Below are 26,402 nucleotides of genomic sequence, written 5' to 3'. Positions count from 1 at the left end.
GTAGGCAGGGGTCGTCAAACATGATTGCAACAACTAACAAGGACAAGAATCTTGATCCCAGTACATTCCACAATCTGTATACATTGTTGCACTTCGTTTCTCCCAGCATTTGGCAACATTGTTAATTGCATATGCCTATACAAATAACACTGCAGGCTACCTTCAGGTTGACCGTTACTGTCCAAAACTGCAAAAAAAATCACAAAGCACTAAAAAAAATGGGAAAGTCATGATTCCAAAAAAATGGGGGGAACAATCACAGAATCCGTGACACCTGAGAATTCCTTGACAAGCACCCAGCCTTAATCACTGGCATTTGTCTCCCATTTAAAAAAGCTGTCCGTTTTACCTCTTCATGCCTTCAAACACATCCGGCCACATGTCCGTTCGCTGTTCCCCTGCAGGTAACTCTCTGTCGGCGATACTGGACGGAAAGGCCAGGCTGATGTTCCTCACACGCGATGAGGAGTACATCATTACCATGCCTTACGCTCACTGCAAAGGTACTGCCACGCAGCTCCATATGCAGCTGGTTTACACTGCTCTGCGCACATCGGTATAAGGAGCTGTTTGAGATGTATTTAAACTGGGCTTTGTGCTGTTCCGTTTTAATGCAAAAAAAAAGTCTTATGTACTTAATACACTCTTGTGCTCATAGGTATTATATATGGCACGATGACCTTGGAACTGGGAGGGAAGATCACCATTGAATGTGAGAAGACAAGATACTTTGCAGAACTGGAATTTAAACTGAAGGTGTGTTTTTATTTGTATTAAGGGCGTTTCTCAGTGTGTATTTAATAATGTTTAAGATTTAATGCAAACATTAAGAAGACAAACAGTTGAAAGCTGTCTTTGTCTTGGACCTTACCAGCCATTCCTGGGCAGTTCCTGCAATGTGAACCAAATCACAGGGAAGATCCGCTCGGAGGAGGACGTGCTGGCCACTGTAGATGGACACTGGGTGGGTGATCCATCTCCTCTTTTATACGCCTCATTTCGGCACCTGTCAGACCTCTGCCCCATGTGAGAGATATTATCTGTCATACCTTCAAAAGAAAAATCGAAAGCTCATGGTTTTTTGTGCTTTAGATGGCTATAGATTTTTACTGATGGAATCTGCTTTTCTGATGTTATACCTAAGTCTTACATACCTAGGTCTTGGGATAAGGAATGTTTTTTTGTGTGTTCATTTGTTTTGTTTTTTTTACACAGCTGGTTCCTATGTATCTAAAAAAAAAAAAACTCACACAAAACTGAGAAATGCTGTATTTGGTATTTAGCCAATTTTATGTGCAGAAAAGAATGGGGTGTTCAGTTATCAGCAAAATTTTAATTCATTTAAAAGCTCTAAAGTGCATTATGCATGTTACAGAATGTGCAATAGCGGTTCTTAGTATAGCACTAGATTTCTGTAGCATGTAGGTGCTCTAGCTCCTGCTGTAGTGGCTGTATGTGAGAGCCCAGCTGTGGGTTGTGTGCTGAGGCTGTGCTCTGCTGGTGTCCCCAGGATGCAGAGGTCTTACTCCACGAGAAGAAGACCGGCCACCAGGAGGTGCTGTGGAGCCCCAGCCCGGAGGTGCGTCAGCAGCGCCTGAAGAGGCAGGTTGTGCAAGCCGACCAGCAGTGGGAGTTTGAGTCAGAGAGGTAAAGTACATCACCACTCATTTTCTAGCACAGTACTGTGACTGTCCTAACGTTTCACAGCACCAACCCATACAATTATGCAATTACTGTATGTCGCTTTGGATAAAAGCATCTGCCAAATAAGTGTAATGTAATTAGCAATCCAATAAAATTGCAATAGTCAGGCTTTGGCCCAATGTGTTAACATCCATTCAAAATACTTTTATGTGTCTGTGCTGACTACCAATAGCAGCCCATGTCAGATTTAAAGCATTGGTTCACACCTACAGGGCTCAGTCAGGGACTGCGGTCTTGCATCACATGCGATCCAGCCTGGTTCTGCTAGCCCTGTTTCTGCACTCACAGATAAGCGCATGTGCCAGATGGCTGAATGTGGATGAAAATGCACAGCACAGCACTTTAGGAAGCATATTTCACTGCACTGTGGGCATTTAAGTGCGTCACAACATCGCTTTCAGTGAGATGACTGCAAATTACTGTAATCACTTACAAGTCCCATTACATTCATGAAAAGATCGTTTTTCAGTAATGAGGCTAAAAGATTCAGAGCACAGCCTCCATTGCAAAACGGCTGTTCAGCAGAAATGTTTGAATCTTTGGCCTCATTTGTATCGAAGTTGATTTCAGTAGCTTTTTTAATGTTTTTTAATGAACACCTCTGTTTTTAGGGGCGACATAGCTCAGGAGGTAAGAGCGGTTGGCTGGCAGTCGGAGGGTTGTCAAAGGGCATGTCAAAGTGTCCCTGAGCAAGACACCTAACCCCTAATTGCTCAATTGTAAAGCGCTTTGGATAAAAGCGCTATATAAATGCAGTCCATTTACCATTTAAATCTAAAGGCTGGCACTACAGCCATGTAAAACCCTTTCTGGCATCACTTTTTCACCACTTCACGTCTGGGCTTTCCTGGTGATTCCTGCCATTGTTTACACCGCGGGTGGCTCTTGTGCGCCCTCCTCAGGCTGTGGCAGCACGTGACCAGTGCCATCTTGAGCCGGGACCAGGAGCGCGCCACGCAGGAGAAGTTCGTCCTGGAGGAGGCGCAGAGGAAGGAGACTCGCGAGCGAGGGGACAGGGCGTGGTCGCCCCGTCTCTTCACCCTGGACCCCGTCACCAACGACTGGAGCTACAAATACGCAGAGTATGTACACACCTTAGCACAGGGGTGCCCTATCTTATCCGAAAGGGGCCAACGGGGTTCAGGTTTTCCTTTTAGCACAGCACTATGACTCCCCTGGTTCAACTAATTAACTTATCATGGCCTTCAATTATGACCTTGACAAGTAAAATCAGATGTCTTATTGCTGGGCTAAAACAAAGACCTGCACCCACACTGGCCCTTTTCAGGTTAAGACTGAATATCTCTACCTTAGTATGTAATGCAAACATGTAGCAGCAGGGAGGTTGTGGACCCACACCTTTCAACATTACTCCCATTTGAATATTGGAGAGTCCACCGAGCCTTTTTACACAGGTCCGCTGTGTAAATGGCGCTCTAGATGAGTTTTGTGCTCCAGCACCAGGCCCTGGGATCCTGACACCAGCCTGGTCCAGTTTGAGAAGGACGGGGTGATCCAAACCAGGGAGCACATTCGGCGCCGGCACAGACGCCACTGCTACAGCCAGAACTGGGCTGCGAAGCAGGAGGTGAGCGCTACCACCCCTTGCAGCTAGTGGGCGCCAACCAGAACCACCGGCCCCATTCTCTGCATCACCTATATCGGAATTCGGTGTTGAAATAACAGCCATTCACTGATAACCAGCTCAGTTTCTAAAGTCGTTCATAATACAATGTCCAAACCGAAAACATTGATACTGAGTACCCATCACTGCTTGAAGGAGCAAACGTGACAGTCTCAATCTGAATGAATGAATGGATGAATGAATGAAATATATACCCTGGCTGAACACATCCCATTCCTAAAAGGTCCCATAACTTTTTAAGCCATTTACTGTATCATTCATTACAGGATATCCAGACCAGCAGGGTAATAATTTACCACAACAAAGTATTAACTTAGACATAACATAAGGACAGGAGAGTGGTAGAAACAGATGGAGACCGATTAAGAGACTACAGACAGGGGAATATGTAATAAGAGTGTATAAGAGACTTTGTGTGAACTGACATGCTCTTTTGGGCTAATGTGCTGCTGTACTTGAACATACTCCTTCATTTGGCATTCACTTAGCCAGCTCATTGGCCCTTACAACTCCTCTGTTCTCTGTTGGGCATGTCCAATGCAGGCACAGGTCAGACACAGGAAGTCCAGCAGTCAGCCGTCCAGCTGCAGCCAGAACACAGAGAGCAGCAGCACCACACCGGAACCCACACAGGAGTCCTCCGACAACGAAGGCAAGTGGGCGGGGCTGGCGGGTTCAGTGAGGCGTTCTGACTGGCTGCATTCGTGTTCCATCATCCGACTGTTCTTTTGTGACATCACCGTTTCCCCGCTCCAGGATTCCTTACCCAGTGTGGCAGGTGCAACAGGGGGGTGAAGGACATTGCTGAACTTGTGGCTTCCGTAGCATCCATACAGAAGACACAACAGGATATCCGCAGGTGAGGCGCGCCACAGATCTTACCTGCTTTTCCTCAGTATGCTCTGACTGCGTTATTGCTGACTGCGTTTGTGTCTCCCGATTGTCTTTTGTCTTCCGGTGCCAGAAACCTGTGTGCCCTGAGCCAGCAAATGTTCCAGCGTAGAAACACGGAGGAGAGCAGCACCCTGAACGGCCGTCACTGCCTAGTCCTGCTTTTCCTGCTGCTACTGCAGTTGCTCATCAACTACATGTTCACATGAGGAGCGCCACGCAACTACCCGCAGTACTCCGCTCGTCCACTAGGGAGGAACCAAGCACTTTGCACGAGGACATGCGATGAGGACAACGACTTTTTACAAAAACAAAAAAGAAAATAACAAATCAATATAATGTATTTTTTATTTGACAATTTTAAAATTCCTTCACTTCTATGATGGATGTACATTTTTAAAGTCTGAGCAATACTGTTTCTGTTCCGGTTGGACCCAGCCCCAGAGGGCAATCTCTTCTCCCTTCCACTCAGAACTTTGGGCCTTAATGCTAAAGCCAAAAAGATTCAGAAAGCAACATATACTGAACTTAACTACACTTAAGTTGTGTAATTCTGTGTTTTTATAAAAAAAGACATGTTTGTATAAAGGTAGGTCTCGCCTTTTTAATAATGATTGCTTACCAACGTAGTATTTATAATCTTTAAAGAAAAGAGTACATGTTTACACGTTTTTAATGTACAGCAGAAGTGTATCTGGAGAAGCAGGTTTTTCTGGTGGAAGCACTACTTCATGTCCTTTTAGGATAATGGAAATAGAAAGGTTAGAGGCTGTATTAGAGATGAGTTGCTGGGTTGTGAGTGTGTCACGCTTGCTCAGCATCAACATGAAAAAGGCTAATGAATGACTGAATGAATGAATGAAGATGAGAGGAGAAGTAAAGTTCTAGCATGTTTTCTAGTCTGAGTGAGGGCAGATGAACCCCTGAATTCATGTTAAAATCAGGCGATTTTCATGTGAGGACTGCCTAAGCTGCACTAAGATCATCTTTAGTCATGCCAGGAAATAAGATTTCATTCTGGTCCTCCTGTGTGGTTTACAGTTGCAGAATTGCTCCAAATTGATTACATTGAACAAAAGGCACCATACAGAAGAACATTATGCTATGGAAAAATTGTTGCCCACATAGATTAATTTCATTCATACAAAAGTGTTCAGTATAATTGACATGAGTTCCGAGTTTTAATGTTTTTTAAATGTATTTATTTGATTATACGTTTGGTTTAAGATCCACTTGTTGTATACTGTATAATATTCATCCATGTTTAAAAAATGAAGGCTCCCTGTCTTCAGCATCAGGGTTCTTGTGTTACACCTGACCAGGATAACCCAGGTGGGTTATGATTTTTTTTTTTTTTCCCCACATTTTTAGGGACACGTTTTTCTACATTTTGTAGAGGTTGTAAATGGCCGCGCAACTCTTTCAAAGAGGGCACAGAAACCGTCAGTGAATCGCAATGGATTTTGAGGCTAGTGGCCACTGCAAACAAATGGCATTTCATCTGCGGGCAGCAAGGTCTTCATGCTCAGTCACTCTGGATCATGCATATAAAATTTGTGTATGATGTTTTTCTGCATTAAATCTAGGAAGGGACTGTGTACAATAAATGGCTGCTGTGGATAAAATATGATGCCCACAATTGTCCCGCAAGGAATCTCTGGGCACAAATGTTTGGGGAACTCTGCAAACCTGGTGTTAGCTGTTGGGGAGCGTGTTGGAAGTACCGTCAAGTAGTCACTATCAGAACAAGGAGAAGGTAACAATCACAGTGAAATGTATATCATTTTCTCAACAAGGTTAACCTTCTTCTAGATATCGCAAACGCACCAGGTTCATCATCACCTGCTCATCAGCACTGTTAAAACCTTCTGCAACATGAACGGACTGGTGGACAGACAAAAATAGGATTCAGTTTTAAACACAAAATAATGAAATATGTAGCCCAGGGTAGCCCACAGCACAAGGTTATTGTATGTATGGGCTATAACACTTGACCCTAAGTGTGCATCACTCCTGATGGTGAAATGGGTGATGTTGATGAGTGTTTTATTTTTCATGTATTGTAATTTGTACATATATCCTTTGATGGTCTGTTCATTCCCCATGTTTCACTTTCTGTTGACTAGAAAAGAAAAACAGTATTGTGGGTCAGCAGGTCCATTGTCCTTACAACACGGGGCCTTGAAAATGGATTGTAGTTCAAATATGATTGTCACAATAAAAAAGTAATGATAAAGCACACTGCGGAGACTAATCTGGTGAGAGACTGAATGACTAGCAGGCCTAGTCGCGAGTGGCCTATAGTGTAACAGTTGCAAACAGGAACGCAGTTGATAGGGTTTTAACGGTTAAAAAAGCAAGTAATTATTCAGGCTCCACCAAGCATTTGCCCAGAATTGTCTGGTTTGATTGTGAAGACTTATTTGGAAACTGAGTTTAGCGGAAAATTTTAAAAAAATTGCAATTTCTTCCGTAGCCTACAATGGAAACGATGGGTTGATGGATTCGCCTAACAGACAATTATAAAGATTACAGCGGATTTTTAGAATATTGTGATTATTTCAAATACGCTCTACCTGCTTTAAATGTTAAGTTCTGGGGCAGTCTTCAGTGTGGCACCATGCACTGGCTTAAACAATAAAATGTTTTGCATGTTATGAGGGGGAAGAGGAGGTGATTTAAAAAAAATAAATTAATTAATTTTTCATTTACAGGAAAAGGTTAAAAAGCAACCGTGAATAAGAGTTACGGTACTATACACAAGGTTACAGTTAATAGAGCCTGACTGAGTTCAAAAATGTTTCTCAGCAGGTTTTCTGTTCCAAAGGCGGGGCTATAGACGTCAGTCCAATTTAGCCAGCTACTGCTATGCACTTGAGTGGCATTGAGGTGTGGTAAAAAATACAAGTAGGCCACCCCTGTTAGGCCTACTTATTAATAAAATGAAATTGTGTGCTTTTAAGAACACGTTGGATAGACTACAACCTCGAACCACAGTGCAAACCGTATTGCCAGAGAGGACTCCGTGTCCGTGACTGGCTTGTTTTTAAGTCTGCAGGAAATTAATACACTGGCTTAGGCTAGGACAACAATCCAAGAGTTCACGCCTCCTGTACTTTTAAACGTCGTAAAGTGGGCGGACTTTCGGTTTCAGAAGGTTTAGCAAGATGGCGCGAATTCCGTGTACTGTTTATGTTCTATGACAATACAGTCTATCCGATAACCATGGTTTACACTTTCAAAACAACATAACGTTAGTAACCTTTCAATGTCCAAACAGAATAACCAATCCCTATAAATGGCCGTGCAAATGTGAAGGAAATTATGTGACGCCGCCCGCAAACCAAGTCTCCAACTCAGGTAAGGGGGCTGACCGCGTAGAACTTGTTTAAAACATCACAGCCTGCCCTGCAACACGTTCGTCTTTCGACGGTAGACTTTCTGCGAGTTCGCCCTTTCCCGAATGGTAAGTATCCCTCCCTGCACAGAGTCATTGAACTCCTAAGATCAAAGTCCTTTGTTGCAAGCTGTTCGAATGACAACTGTCTTTATATCGCTGTGCAGTGCAGGTAGTTACCCAGTTAACGTCGTTAAGGTAGTCTGACATGTTTTACTCTTTTTCTTATTTCAAAACAGCCGCATTGGGATAAAAGTAATGTGACACTGAATTCGATAGTGTTAAAACCAATATAATTATCATGACAGATTTGAACACTGAAAAGGTGTATAGCCTACTGATATTACCTTTCTAGCTGGTTACATATTCAAGCAACTGTTAGTTATTCGTTATGAAGTAAGCAATTGCCTTCGGGCCGGAAACTCATTCCATTGTTATCCACACGCATAGGCTTCCGTTTAGGTTTAGCCTGAAAAAACTTACGTCTATATTTTGTACTTGTTCATCGGTGTGTTTAGGTCCACTGAGTCGCCGACGTTGGTAGTGGTCAAAATGCCTGGACAAGAAGCTAACTCCCAGGCCGTCCCTGACCCACGTACAGCTGCTAATGCACGAAGAATTATCTTCATCACTTATATAATCGCCATGGTGGATATAACATGTATATTCCTTCAAATCTCCGTAACTCCCGTGAGTACCAAAATGTGTCGATTAGCTTTGTCTAGAATGCCTTGATCGTTTATGTTCTTTTGGTAACCCGAAACCTCTCGAATTTGAGTTCATTCTTCAGTGTCTGATGAAAAATAAAAACACGTGAGAGAGAATGGATGTGCCTGGCATTGTCTAAAAATCGAATTTTGTTTTGGCAGTACTTGGCAAAAAGGCTGGGATTTGACACAATCTGGTTTGGGTATCTACAAACGATGGTGGGTATAATTCAACTGTTTGGAGGTCCTTTGTACGGCAGGTGAGCGGAGGTACGGTACGGCACCTCTTTCACATTTCGCCACAAACTGATAATCACACAAGCAGAAACTAACCCGAATTCAATCAGTCCTGTTGAGCGTGTGTAATTGGGCGATGCCTGAGTGGTTACGAGCCACAGCGGATGTCAGACACGAGGATCTTAGCGGCGGAGTGCTCAGCAGCACGCAATCACGAGCCTTCGCTTTGACAGTCTATTGACTCAGGCATACTGTAGTGTGGTGCGCTCGACTGGACACCAGCCAGTTCAGACGGTTCCAAAATCCTTGTTGAAAATTCGCCCTGAGGGAGTATGCTAATGTTAGCATAACAACACATTTTTTTTGTTTTGCATAAAAAATAAAATAAAAACTTAATTCAGGAATTAATTTCTTATCATGGTATACTTTTCCAGCTTTTGTCATTCATTTAAAATTTTTTTGACAATCAAGTTCATTACTGCTGATTGAATGAGCTGGTTGGAAATCTAGTCCAGACAGCTCAGTGAATGATGTAGTGTCATCTTGGTCTAATCCAGGCTGCATGGTGAATGATAGCATCCTGGTGGCCTCTGCCAGTCAAACACACACTGTGTTTAGCAATGCCGTGTTCTGTCAGTTTAACAAGCGGTATGCTCCGTGATGCTGTGTCCCGTTGGCAGATTTGGGGACCTGTTCGGGGCACGTGCGGCCTTCACGCTGTCCTCCGTGGCCTCCATCGTCTTCTACGTCCTCCTTGGATTGGCCAACAGCATGCCCATGCTCTTCATCCAAAAGCTGCCCACTGTCTTCATGCACACCCTTTCAGGTAAACTGCATCCTGTCTGCTTTTACCTCCAGCCCATCTGCTTTTCCCATCATTTAAATGCCATTTCTTTTTATTCTTTTTTTTTCATTTTTACTTTGTCTTCCAAATTAGAATGCTGAAATGTGAGTCCTTTCTGTAGTCTTTCTGAGTCATGACTGCAGTGTTTTCAGTGCATTTGGAAGAGTGCGGACTAGCATACGCTCCTCTCTGAATCGCACACTGCCACAGTGTCGTTGTCGTTGTGCTGCACTGTCATTTTGTCAGAGAAGTGGACATCACCACTAAATAACCCCACCCCGGTGTGACGCTCCTGGCTATTATGTATGCTATGTACCCCCCCACATTGAGCACTGGCACAGTGATGATTGTAATTATTGTAGTGTAATATAATGTAATGTACTCCCTACACTGTTTTTTTGGGGGTCATGGATGGACAGTGCTGGACCACCGTATCTTCCACAGCGTGATGCTGAGTTTGTGACCTGTGTCTCCGTTCCCCAGGAGCTCAAATGGTGGTGGCGGACCTGACTGAGCCGGACCAGCGGGCCGACTCCCTGGCCAAGCTGGGCTTGTGCTTCGCCATCGGAATGATTGCCGGGTCTTCCCTCGGTGGCATGCTCAGCACACGATACGGGTAGGCCACCCCAATCCCTACCCCTTCCCCCCCCCACAGTCCCAAACCCAAAAGACAGTCAGGTGATGTGCCCCAGACCCTTCTGCCATTAGTGGGTTTTTGAGCTAAGTTTTTTGAAGGAAGCTGAGGTGTTAGATTATGATTCTGAGTTGGATTGTGAGACCTAGGCACGTGACTTAGAAAGAACTATGCAAAATTCTCTATTTTGAATTTTACTCATTGCATGGTTTTTAGGTTAGTTAAGATGACTGTGGTGAATCTGCGTGTGTGCAGTGTGAGTGTTGTAGTTCATTAGTGTTGTGGTTTTTTGACTGCCTTTGGACTTTATGGTCAATTGTTATTGAATTACTGAGCATATTTAAATATATTTTTCTTATGTGTAATTAAAGAAATTAATACATTCTTAGATTTATTGTTGTTAAAAATATATTGTAGAAAGTTCGTTGAAACAATTATTGAACTGGCAGCAGAAGGGACTTTGGTGTCATGCGTTATTTTTCCACTAGAGGGCAGTAATTGCACAGTAATTCATGGCGTAATGTGAGCCCTACTTCAGCCCATTGAGAACCGCATTCACCATTTCCTACAAAGTCATCATTTTTGGAGCTAAGTGTTACTTGACAGGTTAAGTACTTGAGCAGAATGCTGAGCAGTATAGATGTTGACATTTGGATTATGAAACGTTCCCATTGTGAGCATTTACGGTGGCCAAGTGTAAAAATGATAAAATATAATTTTAAATGGGAGAGATTATTATTACAATAATGTTTTAATGGTGGTAATTGATGTTTTGAATTTTCATGCATTTGTGAAACAGGTGCTGTAGTGGTAAAATGCTTAGAGCTGTTATGTAGGGAAATATTTCCATTTCTTGCTGGATAAAGTGAAGTAACTATGTAGGTGAGAGTACCTTGGTAACATAGGTATAGTTGACTAAACTCTGGGTGTTGAAATGGTGGCACATTTTGCCCATGAGGTATCCCCTGCCCAGAGCCTGTTTAGTCAGCTTCTCATAAAGCAGAGCAGTGTTCGGAACCTCTAAGGAACATAAATGGAATGTCTGAAGAACCCAAAGAGACGTTGTCAGACTCTCTTGTCATGCTGGAACCCTGATGACACTCAGTCTCTGAGTTGCGTAATCATGTTTAACATCTGTTGCATTCCTCCACCTGAACTTCAGCGTTCTTTCGGGGAAGCAGGGGCTTTCCTGCTGTCCCTCTGTGTGTTTTCATTTTCGGTGTCGCTTTTGGTGATCAGCACGGGCAATGTGTTTGATATGACAGAAGAATATAAGGCAAAATATTATGTTTGCTTGGAATGGTAGGATATGAAAAACTCCCACTTCAATATATGAATCAAGTAATTTGGGTGGAAAACCTTGACCTCTCAGATCTTTCTGATATTTGACACCCATGGAGCAATGACCATTAGTATACATTTGAGGGGGGAAAAAACACAAACCATCATTAAGACAATTAGAGGCAAATTTCTTTCGGCCTCCCCACCTCAACTTTCCAGACCTACGGTTTGACATCCAAAAATGCTACAACAATGCATTGGTCTCATTGTAATCACAAAGACTTGCTCAATAACACGGATCAAAAATGAATACTTTGTCTTAATTTTCTAGCATTAATTAATTAAGAAATAATTATCCAAGTGTCGCAAAACTTCTTTTTAAATATTTGCATAGAGCAAGTCTTTGTTATTCCAATGAGGCTGAGATACTGTTTTTACAATTTACGCTTGTCAAACTAGGTCTCGGAAGTAGAGGAGGGTAGAGCAATAGTGAGGTGCAAACGACACTTTATCCCTAATTTTCTTATGGTTTGTGGGGGGGGGGGTATTTATTTATTTTCTCTCTCCTCAAAAGTGTATCAATGGTCATTAATCAAAGGTTACATTATAGGTGTAAACTATCAGAAAGATCTGAGAGGTCAAGGTTGAAGAGGAGTCAGAATTACCCGTTAATTTATACAGCTGAACTATTTCATTCCACTTCATCATATCAGGTCTGCTTATTTATAAATCCATGATTAAGGCCACGCATTAGCTAATGAAAGCAGCAGTTTCACACGCTTAGAGCCTGTAACAGTACAAACAAGAAATGCCACGATCAACAGTACTGCATAATCAGCATGATCAACTTTCTGACAAATGCAGCCGTGTAGTTTCTGCAAAGCCAGGCCTGTAACTGGGTCTGTATATTTCTACGGTAGTTGGGCTGTAACAGTGTGCACGTTGGGGTGTAGCTAATGTACAGGAGAGCTGTGATGTAACAGGATGTCTGTCCGTATGCGGCCCAAACTTGTGGTGGTGCCAAGATGGCCCGTTTAGCCTAGCTTTAGCAGAGTGAGCTTGTTAGCCAGCTGCCTGAAGGGAGGGGGGGGTGGGGCTCTCTTGCAGGAAGAAGGCTGGGGAACCCCCCCTCCCTCTCTCACACAGGGCCTTTGTTCTCAGCCTCTCACAGGGTCAAACCGAAGCCCGCAGGCCGCCGGGCTCACCCAAATAAGGGCGAGCGTGCCAGCCGCTTCTCTGTCCTGACGCCAGCGTGTGCGTGCATGCGTGTGCTTTAACGCGCGGTTGTGTGCGTGCGTGTGTTTTAACGCGTGGTTGTGTGCGTGTGTTTATGCTTTGTGTCTCGAAGGAGAAAAGGTGTACATGCATACTGTCTATGAACTCTTGAAGTGCTCTGGATTGGTCTGTGTTTTTATGGGAATTGACGCTGACATTGAGCGTGGCAGTCAGTGTCCTTCTCTTGTTCTTAGCGGTGGTGCAAAACGATGTCACGTATCACATGATGATTTATAAACAACGTGCAACATCAAGTATCATGTCCTGCATGCCAGCACTGCCCTCTAGGGGTGAACACACACGCACACACAAAGGTTTTTTATGTTGTCTTCAGGCGGTGGGGATAGGGACCAATTCCAGTATGCTGCGGTGGTGCTGTAGTTCATTAAATATGCGGATTAAAATATCCGTGGTGCAGGGCTTGTTGAAACGCGTCTGAAGGACAGGACCGGGCCTGCTGCTGTGGGGGAGGCCTGCAATCACGCTACTGGCTGCCTCAGTCAGGCCAGCTTTTACCAGCCTCTGCTCTGAAAAGAAAGGGGAGTTTTTTCGGAAGTCGGCTGGGCTCCTGTCTGAGTCACCCACCCAGGCTTCAGGCTCCATGACCGTAATTACACAGTGCAGAGTGTGGGGGATACGCGTGCGTGGGAGTGGGAGTGGGCGGGGCTATACACACTGCAGTGCCACGGGCCTCTCCTTTGCCCTCTCCTTCCTTGGCGTCTTGGCTTCATGCCTTTAAGACTGTCCCAGAGGGTGGGTGACTCTTACCCCACGCACAGATCCCCTCATGTGGCTCCATTCCCTGCCAGGGTACTTTCTGTGCTGTGATCCTATCTCTGCTTCTCCCCCGTCTGAATATAGTGGATAAAATGCTGAAGGGGAGTCGGCAGTCTTGCTCTGCTTTAATAAAAAATTTAAATGTAAAATCCTGCAGTGCTGTGTTTGTTGTTTATTGTACATTAGAGGGTAAAGTATGTGTTTTTAAATACATCCCTGAAATCAAATACTGAAAATGCTCCCAGTCAAATACTTACATGCAAACAACGTTTTGGGTATTTATTATTCATATACTCTACATTCCAGTAGTCTGCAGGTTTTTATAGATCCAGTCCTGAATTCAAATTCAAATTGGGGAAAAAAGTGTGTTCAACAAGTGGAAATTATGCAGGTGTGAGTTGGCACTCTGCTTTAATAATGAATAAGCTCCTGTATGATGTCATTAGCCAGAGGCGGGGGGCCGGCCTGTCTAGACGGCACTTGAGCGATGCTTCCCATACTCACCTGCAGGGAACAGTCGGAGATGAACTGCACAACAAAACCAAACGCCCGCACTCCCACTGCTCATCGCTCATCAGAAACCCCACAACCTAATTTAGCACCTCTCTTCATCTGGACGATGGTTGTTGCTGACTTGACATGTTTCCATGGTGATGCAGTATTCGGTGACAGGCATGTTGCAGCTTGCTTGCCTCTCCTGGATCCGTAGTGGGTGCTTACGTGTTCCCACAGACTTTGCCTTCTCCCCCCCCCACCAAAACCGCTGACACCCCCCAGCCAGTCTGCAGCCCAACACTCGCCTGGACTCACTTTGGTCTCCCTGGCCTTCAGTCTCACTTGGCAAGTAAGATGACATATACAGTTATTATGTTGTAAATATGTGATGCATAGTTATCGGGGCGTCTGGTAGCCTGGACTCCACACTGAGCCACAATGGCTGAAAGGGCTCTGCTAACAGCAGGTAAACATGCACTTCCCCCAGTGATAACTGCCCTAGCACATGGGGAGCTTTCAGCCTGTGGAAGCAGCTGTAGAGATCTGGGCAGCGTTTTAGCTCACCTTTAAGTAATGATGTAATGGAAACAAGACTAGTCCTGTGGCCCGGCTCTCTCACAGTCAGCCCTGTAAAGAATGACAAACACACACACACACTTAGGAACACTATAGTTGGCACATATATTTCATAGTTGGCACACTGACACACACATACTTCGTGGTTGGCATGCACAGACCCTCACACTTCATAATCGGCACGCACACACACACACACACATTTCATGGTTAGCACACACACCCATACACAGAAGGATCTTTGATAGTGAACATGTACACAGAAAGCCTTTCTTGAGCGCTGGCCCTGTGCGCTGGGGGCAGGCGTCAGTGGACCGGGCTGAATTGCTGGAGGATGAGTCACCGCAGATGGCTGTGAGCCTTGGCTGCGGGGCTCTGAGGAGCTCGGCGGGGTGGGCGGGCCGGGCCGCAGCCCTCCTGTCAGGGGTTCGGGTCGGGGGTGCCAGGGCAGACCCCCGGGCCCTGCGCCCCTGCGGCGCGTGGGCGGGGAATGGCATTTCCTCCGGCCCCGCTGCACCGTGGGCCACGGCGGGGAGCGCCGGTTTGGGCCGGGCTGCAGAGGCGGAGGGGAAGGTTGGGGAGTGGCGGTGTGGGGGTGCTTCAGCTCCAGCTCCATCTGAGCCGCTGATAAGTCGCTAAATCACCACACCACCACATCCGCGGTCTCACACCCTGCTGGGTTGGCACATACTGAAGCCGTTCAGGCATGCTAGAGCCTCACTTCCACAGTCAGACCAGTGCCAGACGAGCTTGTGGATGCCAGCGTTTCCTACTTTTCTTCTGCACTGCTTCACTCAAACGTTCCCTATGTCCCAAGCCCAGGCTTTGGGTCCTACTCCTAATCCCCTTGTCTTCATTGGGTAAAGGGGCATGGTCATGGTCAAGGGGGTGGGGTTATCACAGGTAACATGTTATCAAAGGAAATGTAGCAGTTAGCGGAACTGAATCTGAATCTGAGTTTAGGATGAAGCTGTAGGCATGCACACTCAGCTTTTAGCCCAGTCTGGCTGGTCTGTCTGTGGGAATGTGGATACTGGTATATGGGGGCCACTGATTCCCTGGATAATCCACTCCAGAGGTATAAATGTGAGGAGGAGCAACTCCCAATTCAGACTCTCTTCCTCAGGGACACCGTCACTGCGGGCGTGGCCACCTGCGGGTGCTTCGTCAACCTGCTGCTAGTTTTGAACTTCATCCCCAAACACACCAAGAAGCAGTCCAATCAGGACCCTGCACCTAGTAAGAAACCCATTCCACCGTAACCACAATACAGAACAAACCCCTGCCCTCAGGAAGGCTGTATTTCATAAGCAGGATAATACATAATTACATACGTAAGAAAGTCCATCTGCAATCGCAGTGTGAGATGTATCTACCTGGGCTCCAAGGCTGTGATTGGCTGGACCAGCGTAATGTTCTGTGTGATGATACACGGGTGTGATGTTCTGTGTTGGTCTGCAGAGCCGGGCACCACAGCGTCTGTGTTTAACCTGGGCCAGATCACACGGCTGGTGAGGTTTCCTGGCGTGATGAGGATCTTCACCATCAAGATCGTCTCTGGTCTGCCGGGGGGTGAGTTCACTTTCATACAGGTCCACTTCACTGCGGGTTCCCTTTGACTGGGAGAAAGAGCCCTGTTTACACATACAGGTAATCTGACAGGTGTTCCACACATCCATTCTGTACACAAAACTGCAAAAGGCCCAATTAAGCTCTGATAGTCATTGGCTAGCCAAAATGTTTGGACTTTCCATACTTTCTACTCTTTTCTATTGCCATTGTTTTAGAGAGGGATGGGGTTTAAACAAACAAATTGATGTGAGAATGATCACAAACCTTCAGTTAAATTGAAGAGGGATTCATTTTGCATCTCTGGTCTCCCCCACAGACAGTGACATAAGGAGGGTTCATTCTTCAAAAAGGATTTGTTTTTCATCTCTCTCTCTCTCTCTCTCCCTCCCTGTAAGGCCGTGCGGAGGGAAACAGAGCTTAGAGGCTTAGATGTGTGTTCCGCTGCATTACACTCACAGCTGTGTTTGTCTCAGCTGTGATCCCGCTCATCTGGGGTGTGTTTGACAGGATCAGAGCCTCACGCTGGAGCGCACGCAGCGGGCCTCTCTCCTCCCAGCATGCCTCTGTACACCCGCTCGTCTGCTCGCCACGCTGGGGGCCAGGGGCATGTTGATAAGCCCTCCATGGGAAGGACTCTCGGGGTGTGACATGCAGGAAGTTCTCAGACCCGCTTCCTCTTCCTGCACGGCGCTTCTCTCTGCTTTGATAGAGGCTCGGGGGGGGCGTGGTCACGAGGCCCAGCCTGAGCCACTCCCTGACCTCGGCACACCCCGACAAACGCTGCTCTTCATTAAGAGCTCCGGGGCGTGTCTGCTTCACATAGGCTCATGTGAATGTCTTCGGCCCGGCAGGCCACAGACCGCTGTGTATCTACAGAGGAGACATTGTAATTGGCCTTTGATTGACACCTGGAAAAACAAGTGGTCGATGGTCCCGCGTGGTCAGTAACTGAAAACAGGAGTTTGAACGGTGACCCTGAGCCCTTCCACGGCCTCTACGGTCTACAATGACCAGCAGACCTATCAGTGCAGAGAGAAGTAGCCGGTTCTATCCTCTTAGATCTCTCTGTCTCTTTCTCTCCCTCTCCCCACCTCTTCCTCTCCTTCCTTCCTTCATCAATCCCTCCATCTTATCTCACTGTCTCCATCTCCCCTTGTCTCTCCCCGTCCCTCTCTCCTCCTGAAGGTATCTTCCAGATGATGTTCTCCATCATCGCCATGAACTTCTTCCAGCTGCAGGCGGAGCAGACGGGTTACCTGATGGCGTACTTCGGGGTGGTGCAGATGGTAAGGACCCCCCCCCGCCACCACCACCACCACCACCACCATACTGGAACTTCCTGGGTTTCCCCAAATTCAGGCGATATCCCCAAATACATTACAGGCTCTTGCATAACACAGTGAACTACTCAAGAAAGATTGGTTCTGTACATGCATCATTGCATGTAATTCTGTGAGTTTGCACATAACATTGTCTGTTTAGTAGTACTTCTTAAAAGCCTGGAAGACATTCATATACAGGTGGGTCTGTCAGAGAATCGCTTACGTGTATCGAATAACCACAGTTATTAAGGTAAGGAAATACTTCTTTTGTGTAATACCCTTCTGGCAATGTTACACTGTTACACTTGAATGGCCTATATAATGGATTATGTCATGGATTAGTCATATTTGCGGCTGTAGCAATGTTCAGCCGTGCATATGAATATATAAGATAACTTATAACTTAAGTTATCAACGCCCTGATTACTCACCAGTGCCAGGTAGCACATAAACTTTATACTGTTTAACATAACATAGCATAACATAATTTAAGGCGAGAACAGGCCATTCAGCCCAACACTGCTCGTCTATTCCTACCACTAAACTGTTTAAGTTATGTAGGTCTGAAGGCTCTCTGGAGGCTGGTCATATTCCACAGTACTGTATGAAGGGGATTTCCCCTCCCCTCAAGTCACACTGTACTCATGGAATTTAACAAGACTGCTGAAGTCATTTCCTTTGAGCAAAGGTCATTTTACCTCTGGGCGTGATGAGCAATTAACTGTCCTGCATTATCGCCTCAATGAACCCAGAATGCACACTGAGAAAGCACTGCATTTAGCTTATAGCTGCACATAGCTTATAGCTGCATTTAGCTTATAGCTGCACATAGCTTATAGCTGCATTTAGCTTATAGCTGCACATAGCTTATAGCTGCGCATAGCTTATAGCTGCATTTAGCTTATAGCTGCACATAGCTTATAGCTGCACATAGCGTATAGCTGCATTTAGCTTATAACTGCATTTGGCTTACAGCTGTATTTAGCTTATTGCTGTGTATAGCTTATAGCTGCATTTAGCTTATAGCTGCACATAGCTTATAGCTGCATTTAGCTTATAGCTGCACATGGCTTATAACTGCATTTGGCTTACAGCTGTGTTTAGCTTATTGCTGTGTATAGCTTATAGCTGCTTATAGCTTATAGATGCATTTAGCTTGTAGCTGCACATAGCTTATATCTGCGTATACGTAGCTTATGTGCATTTACCTTATAGCTGTATACCGTTTATGGCTGCATATACATAGCTTAGTTTCGTTGTCTCAACAGTTTCTGTGGTTAAGACCTTAGAAGCTGAAATGATACATTCCACAGTGTGTGTTCGTATTGACTGGTGCTGTCAGTTTTATTTGCCACTCCTTCCCAGGGGTCCTGCTGAAATAATATAGCAGTTATATGATCATATTTCATCTCTTAGCAACGGCATATTGAGTTGTCAAGTGCTCTTTGTTATCTTTGTCTTTTTCTCTCTCACACACACTCTGTCTCTGACTTGACCTCAGGTTATCATATTTCATCCCTGATCCAATGTGCATTGTACAAGAAATTTACAGCCAGCAGAGAGTTTCCACATTTGTCAAAAGTTCCCAAACATTCCTAACTCCCACGGTTGGAAGTGAACAAAGGGGGATTTGGGAAGCAGACACCATCTGTGGAGGAGAAACAGTCCGGCCTCATTGTGCTCCAGTCTGTGAGCCCCGGGTTGCTTTTCGCTCATCCCTCTCAAGCTCCTCTGATTCCCGCCGGTGGCTTCCGGAGCTTTCTGTGTCTCTCCCTTCATCTCACATGATCTCACCCCAGGGTGTCTCTCATTTTCTGTGGAAATGTGTGCGTCAGGAAAGAACAGAAATCTGTGTCTGTGCCTTCCCTCCCCATGTCCACAAAGCCCAAAACGCCCCACCACCCCTCCCTTAGAGCTGCAATGAAAAATGAACCCAGCGACTTTTTACCCAGAATTCCACAGTTTTCCGCAGCCCTGCGGCCTTGCTTTGGTGTCTGAGGGATCTACATTTTCCAGCCATTACATCGGCACTGAGGCCGAAGACCAACTCTGAATCCCTGCTTCTCTCTTTTGGTCATTGTGCCACTAACTGCATGTTTCTAGGATTATCGTTCTAGTGCACGCCCTGCTGAATTACAGAGGATGTGGCAGCAGAGAGGCATGCCTACGTATATGATTAGGTACTCAAAATAGTTCAGAATAATTTAGGCAGGAATACATGTGGTGTGTTTGTACTTAAAATCAGTTTTGTTAATATTGCAGTAAATAAATAACCCCAGCAGTGTAGTAAACAAACGGGTGTTGGTGATTATGAAACGGATGTTTCGCGTTTTGTGTATCGGAGGCAAACATTTGTCTGGAATGATTCAGGCTGTTTCCCAGAACGTGGGGCTGGTTTGACATTTTCTGTCACACTGTTGGTAACATTTCCTCAGTTATCCCAGGCATCCAGACTTCAGGCTTCGAGCTTGTATGGGGGCTCACAAACAATGCACTGTCTGTGGAGGCCCTAAGAGATGAGTCAGGGAAAATATGCATGTTAAATATTGCGAAGGAAACATGGCTGCTCATGGAAACTTCACTAAACCTTATGAAGATGGCACCTCCAGCAGGGGTTAAATTGCAGAAAATTGAGAGGAGCGGATTTTTAGGCCAACTGAAGCTGACTAAGATCAGACAGGAAAACAAAACTAAAACCTGAATCCTTTCCCCGTTTTCATGAAGGCATGCTAAGACTACACAGACACATTCTCTGACATACTTACGCTTTCACACACACTGGCACGCACACACGTTCCCACGCCTTATGTACACAGTAGGGCAGAAGGGTAGGGTGTGGAGGGTTAGTCAGCAGCGATAATGGCGGGAAAGAGATGGCTCAGGGTGTGTGCAGGTGACTCTCATCAGCGTCACTCACGGCAACGGGAGGCTGAAGCAGCTTCCTGCCTCTGCTTTCCCAGGGTTCTCTGCACAGTGAGCAAAATCCCAGGTATGCACTTACCTGTGAGAGAGCAGAACACAGGTATGAGCTCATCTGTGAGAGACTAGAACACAGAGAGGTATGAGCTCACCTGTGAGAGAGAACACAGGTATGAGCTCACCAGTGAGAGAACACAGGTATGAGCTCACCAGTGAGAGAGCAGAATTTGGGATGAGCTCACCTGTGAGAGACAACACAGGTATGAGCTCACCTGTGAGAGAGGGCAAATGTATCAGCTCACCTGTGAGAGCTGTCACACACACAAAAATGAGCTCACCTGAGAGAGTAGAACACACGGAGGTATGAGCTCACCTTAAAATGTCACTTGAGAACATGAGGACCATGTGTGTTCCGTCATCAGTTGAATATAATTCATGCCAAGCATTCCACTATGACAGCAGATAGATTTTTTAAATTTCCTTTTCTTGGAAACGCCCTTGGCAGTTTTACCGACCGTAAAGTGAAGGTAATTTCACAATATTCCCATTACACACCTCAGTGACGTCGACGTAGAGTTCTGCGCGTATTAGCCAAATGTACAGCGTACTGTTTAGAAAGCCTGATTCAAATGTAAACACTCCCATGTGGAGGGCAGTTCCTTTCCCGGACCCCGGCGGCTGGTAATGATCGCAGTGCGAACGTGCCGGGCTGTCTGTGGAGACGGTTCACAGCCGTGGGTCCCCATGCGGTGGCGATTGTGTGTTTCCGGGAGCACAGACGCACTGCCGTTGCCCAAGCCGGGCTTGTGACGCAGCTCGTTACGTGGTTCAGAAGGCCTGGCCCTGGATAGAAGGTTAATGCTGGCGTTACTGTGTCTGTGTGTTGGGAAATGAGAGGCCGTTGTGTGCGTTGAGAAATCTGTGTGACTGTCATTACTCTGAAAAGCCTGGTGGGGAGAGTCATTTACTGGAGACGCACAGAACACACCTGTGACCTTTACCTGCCTGAGAATGAAATGCCGAAAATGCTAATGATGATTCTCTTGTCTTTTGAGTTCTGTTTATTGAGTTCCTTGCAGTGTGTGTGTGTGTGTGTGTGTGTGTGTGTGTATACGCACACATTTATGTATGTTCACTCCGAGCACTACAGTTTTACCATGAACTCTTGTTCGTCTGCGCTTTTTTTTTCTCACTCTTGTATGCTGAAGTACATCTGGCTCTGGGCTGTTAGGGTGTGTGCGGATGCATGTGAGGACGTGTGTTAAGAAGCCTTATTGTATTATGACTCCCAAGAGAGAATGGACACATGGGAGTCTTGCTTAATTGTTAGGAGACAGATAAACATTTACCGTCTGGTTTAGATACACCAAGAGCAAACATTCTCCATTCATCAGAGGTGGAGTGTGACTGGGTCAGGAACGCCCGTGTGCTGTTGCCTCCTCATGAGTGTCCCCGCACGTGTGTGACACCCCCCCCCAACCTCATAACCCTGTCCCATTGGCTGAAGCACAGCTTTTTGTGTTGTGACTCCTCCAGGTTGTCCAGGGAGGGGCGATCGGGTGGCTGACCAGGAGATACTCCGAAAGTTCCCTTCTGCTCCTGACCATTGGGATCACCAGCCTAGTGGGCCTGGCTCAGGTGTGTTTTCTGAGCTCACCTGTACACTCACTCACTCACTCAGTCACTCACTCACATCAGCATGTTGCCGTGTTCCTCCATGTGAACTGTAATGTAAGCGCGTTCCTGTGTTCCAGGCGCTGATGTCCAACGTGTTCCAGTTTTGCATCATCATAGTTCCCATGATGTTCTCCCTGAGCGTGTTCAACGTCATCACGGACAGCATGCTGACCAAGAGCGTGCCGTCCTCAGACACAGGTGAGCGATGTTCCCCACGGCCTGCTGTCCAGTCATGGCCGTGTCAATGCGAACTGGAGCCAGGTTCCCCCCGTAAGGTTTCCATATATTTGACTGCTTGTGCGCAAGTGAAAACAGTTGCTTTTTGAACTGCAGACTACAATTGCTGGAACATTATTAGCAACGCCACCAGGAATTAACATTAGAATTTGCTGTGAGTATTAACCGGCTTTAATATAAGTTGAAAAAACAGAATTGGGGGAGACTGTGCTGTGCTTTGGTGCCAAACCAGAACTAAACCGTTCCTTTTCTTCAGACAGCTAGTTTACTTCTGGTTTGACGCCAGCACGTGGATACATCACTGCTTGTTCAAACTCAGCTTTATAACCCTGCCGTAATGGAAACATAGCTTGTGTGTGACATCATCAGCGAATGCTCTAAATCATCCCCTCACCCCCCTCCCAGGCACAATGCTGGGGCTGTGTGCTTCCGAAATGTCCCTGGTGCGGACCATCGGACCCACCATCGGGGGCTTCCTCTACCAGAACTACGGCGTGGCCTCCTTCGGGTTCGTCCAGTTCGCCGTCAACGTGGGGGTGTTCCTCTACATGCTGGGCAGCAATGTGGGACGCACTGAAACCCACAATAACTGATCTCCTGGAGGGAATGCACTTTAGACACGATGAATCTCCACAGATTTTTATCCAGCCTTAATCACTTTGTGTCATGTTTATTTTTGTACATTGCATTCAGATGAAGTTATTCACTTTTTTTAAAAAACATTTGCACCAAATAACTATAAACTTTGAAGAGGATAAAATTTTCTGTTATCAGTTTGTTCAGTGTGATTACGAAAATGTTCAGGAAAAAAATGTAGTTTTAGTAAAATGTTCTTAATTTAAATTGTACCTATATTTCCACTGTCTGAAAACCATTTTAATTCTCTAATAACCTGTGACTCCCCCTACATATATTCATTCATAGTAAGCAAGTAGGTTTATGGGAATAACACTATTTTCTATTAAATGATTGAATTAAGAGCAGCAGTGACTTAATATTAATTAATCTGTTGGTGCTATGTAATTGAGGTGCAATGTCTTAATGACATTACAGAAGTGAGAGGAGTTGCCAATGTCATTTACATCAAGTGGAAAAAATTAAAAGAAAGGAGTGGCATTTGACTGAAGGTTAAAGGTCAGAGGTCACAGTCTTCCCTGAACTCCGGCTGCTTGGATGGGCATTCCCTTGGCACTGATCCTGTAGCTGTGTGGTCAGGGACAGGTTTGAGGGATCATCGCTGGGGCCATGCAGTTGTGCTGATTCTCTGATCTGCTCTGATCTTCACTGTAGATGGATACAGCTTCAGAGCTTCACTCCTGACACTCACACTTCAGGCAGTCAGTGGCCAGTGGCTCTCTCTAGCATGGTGCTTCATAGAAAAGGGCCCATCATTTTAAAAGATTTTGGGCTGAAATGGGCCATTACACGTGTGTATGTGCTGTATATGTATGTATGCGTGTCTGGGCATACGTATGTGCGTGTGTGTGTGTGTGTGTGTACACAAAACTAAGGATGTCTATGAAAAAGATGAGTAAAGAACAATGCAGGTAATGAGCTATATTGTATGCTCATGAGAGAAGTATATTCTTTTTTTCTAATGCATTATGTTACATTAATACAATTTCTGTGAAAAGAATATTTGTTTAAAAAGTCATTTTGTTATTCACACTCATAATTATCCTTTTAAATATAATCCAAGAAGTAATAAATCAGTTAATCTGCATTAACATACCAGTGTTGGTCTTTATTTGGAATTGGGTGCTATGGTTTGATGAAACCAAAACTGAGCTTTTTGACCATGCACACACAGTAGAGGTGGGTTTGGCATTTGAAGAAAAACACTGGTTCTTTGGTTATGGGGTTGTTTTGTGTATACAGGTTCTGGTACACTTTTAAGGTCAATGGAATCATGAAGTCCAGTTTGAAATATTAAAAAAAGCAAAAATTCTGGACACCCCAAGGAAGTTCACAACTGGGTTTTTCAGCCAGACGGTGATCCCAAACGTACCTTAAAAATCAACCCAGAAATAGCGAGCTGAATGTAAAATGCCCAACTCAGTCTCCAGACTTGGTCAAGTGTTTGTGGCTTGAAATGGAAAAAGTCCACGAGCACAGACCAAAGGATTCTGTATGGAGGAATGGTCAACAGCGAATGTGTTGTACTACAGATGATTTCTCTAATTATACACAGGATTATTAGTCCTAAATGGGATTAAATAATATTGTATCAAATAATTGCTCATTTTCATTTCTTTCCTCAACAATAAACATACATTTTCAAATGGGATATAACCCAAGATGCCTAACACAATGTATGGGTTAACCAGGGAAATCTAGCATGAATCTCCCACTTAGGATTTTACAGCATTAACCCAGTGAGATTGTTTCCACTTCCGCTTTTGGTGTATACTGTAGTCGTACATGGACAGAGGAGAGCGTTCGCCAACGCTTGGATTAAAGATGCCTCTGAAGGTGCTACCTGAGAACTTACCTTTTCAAACCGCAACCCTTATCTGAATTCCAACACGAATGAGTCAGAAGAGGAAGACATTAATTCAGACAATGAGTGAAAGGGAGGTGCCAGAGTGGAGTCATTGATAAAAATTGGGATCAGCTGACAGAGTGGGGATTTTTTTTTTAACCTCAAATTTTTTGTTTTGTTTATCCGTTGGGTACCTTGGAGATAAAATGAATGGGTTAGCCGACTGGTTTTTTTAAAATATATATACCGGAGTGGGTTTAAGATCTTGAAATCTTGAAATGGTGCATGATTTGTAGAGCACACATCGATTCCTTACTGGGTTTCATTCTGCAATGATGGCACATGACATTTGCGTTTTTACTTAGAAACTTTATTCAGGCTAAGCTGAAAATAAGGTGATGACAGTTGCTGTACGTTTCGTTCAAGTGAACAAATAAAAGCACTTTTGGCTCTCGACGTGTAACAAAACATGGTTTAAGTTATCAAAGCAAATGCAACAAAACTGGACTATAAAACATTGATTTAAATAAATACACGACGAAATAGTAAATAATTTATACAACACTTGTGTATTCATACAGATCACTTTTTGCAAAAAATAAATAAATATATACTGTCAATCGCAAGGCGTTTCTACCATCAAAGCCTACGCTTAAGGGTATAGTATTCAGTCTTTGGTAGCAAGTTTTGAAATTGTCTCTTCTTTTCATAGAAGCCTTAAGGTTCCAGGATAAGCTATCTGAAGTTCCTCAAGGACGCGCGTCTGTCTCGTACAATCCTTCATCTTCTGACCAGAGTCCGTTTTCGTTTGGTCCAAATATTCGTCATGGTCCAGAATAACATGGTATAGGAGTAACTATTCGGAAAACACACAGATAAATAAAGTCAATATGCCGTCAAGATGTTAGGACATTGGAAGGCTTTTTGAATACAGCATGGTGACATAGGTATTAATAGAAACCGTGATTGTATTGGCTAACCAACGTTGAAATATTCGAGAGAGGAGAAAGTAAACTTGTGCCAAATAGTCTACGCTGGACTTCGGCTAATGGAAGTAGACCATATGCGATTCATTTTTTTATATTAACTAGAGTGTAATTTTAAAGCGGTTCGTTGATATGCACATTTTAATCATTCTTTCATATGACAGTCATTTACTTTTTTAAGACTGGCCAGCGCACGCGCCTTACCTATGGAATTCCATGGACAGCATTGCGGCACGGCTCTTACGGCGCCCTTGCCAGTCGCCTTTCCTGTTGCCCAGGCGAAGTGCTCTCGGTCTCCTGTCGTGTTTTAAAATCCTGAATGGCCCTTCTGTTCTGGAAATTAATCAGAGCCATCGTGATAACGGCATTCCAACAGTTATCATCGCCTGTGCATCTGAAGTCAATTTCCTTATTGTCAGTGGTGACGATTGTGAAGTAGACGAATTTTCCCGTTCGCTCCACGCAGTCCACCTTTTTGATCGACTGAAGTTTCAGTTCTTTGCTCTTAGACTTCTTCTGGCTGTCGGCGTAAATGTTCAGGCTATCCTCCGTGAGGACACACGTCTTCCTTTTCCAAAACTGGAGGAGGCTATCGCTTCTTTTCTCCAGTTCCCCCTCCTTCAGAACCTTGCACAGCTCGGAAGCTGACATTTTCATGGTTATGTTATTTTTTCTTTTTTGAGTGGTTTCAGTCCGTGAGAATTTTCCCTAGTTTCACGTAGAAGACGCAGCAGATTATAGTTT

General features: G+C 44.9%; 2 protein-coding genes across 10 annotated transcripts in view; both read left to right on the top strand.

Moving 5' to 3' along the window:
• Positions 1-6,481, top strand: part of osbpl5 (oxysterol binding protein-like 5) — a 46,255-nt gene extending 39,774 nt beyond the window's left edge. For all 5 annotated transcript variants that reach the window (XM_064337042.1, XM_064337041.1, XM_064337045.1 and 2 more), the window contains 9 exons: positions 405-503; positions 659-756; positions 875-964; positions 1,511-1,647; positions 2,607-2,786; positions 3,163-3,292; positions 3,893-4,001; positions 4,106-4,208; positions 4,314-6,481. In XM_064337042.1, the coding sequence (XP_064193112.1) occupies positions 405-503; positions 659-756; positions 875-964; positions 1,511-1,647; positions 2,607-2,786; positions 3,163-3,292; positions 3,893-4,001; positions 4,106-4,208; positions 4,314-4,449 (1,082 nt within the window). In that variant the 3' untranslated portion in view covers positions 4,450-6,481. The remainder of the gene's footprint in view (positions 1-404; positions 504-658; positions 757-874; positions 965-1,510; positions 1,648-2,606; positions 2,787-3,162; positions 3,293-3,892; positions 4,002-4,105; positions 4,209-4,313) is intronic.
• A 715-nt stretch (positions 6,482-7,196) lies between these two features.
• On the top strand, positions 7,197-22,900 carry slc22a18 (solute carrier family 22 member 18). Of its 5 annotated transcripts, none has more exons than XM_064337049.1 (11): positions 7,197-7,600; positions 8,156-8,327; positions 8,507-8,604; positions 9,262-9,407; positions 9,909-10,041; positions 15,590-15,702; positions 15,925-16,035; positions 17,221-17,321; positions 21,813-21,914; positions 22,031-22,151; positions 22,596-22,900. In XM_064337049.1, exons 2-11 carry the CDS (start codon positions 8,190-8,192, stop codon positions 22,781-22,783), a joined length of 1,251 nt encoding a protein of 416 aa, XP_064193119.1. In that variant the 5' UTR covers positions 7,197-7,600; positions 8,156-8,189; the 3' UTR covers positions 22,784-22,900. The 5 variants fall into 5 exon arrangements, with proteins under 5 accessions (XP_064193119.1, XP_064193117.1, XP_064193121.1 ...); XM_064337047.1 differs by having other exon boundaries at positions 7,200-7,706; XM_064337051.1 differs by lacking the exon at positions 7,197-7,600 and adding an exon at positions 7,716-7,809.
• The last annotated feature ends 3,502 nt before the right edge of the window (positions 22,901-26,402 follow it).

This window comes from Anguilla rostrata, chromosome 5 (genome assembly GCF_018555375.3).
Source record: "Anguilla rostrata isolate EN2019 chromosome 5, ASM1855537v3, whole genome shotgun sequence".
Lineage (NCBI taxonomy): Eukaryota > Metazoa > Chordata > Actinopteri > Anguilliformes > Anguillidae > Anguilla > Anguilla rostrata.
The sequence above is the reverse complement of the archived record's forward strand: the minus strand, read 5'-3'. Positions and strand labels throughout refer to the sequence as shown.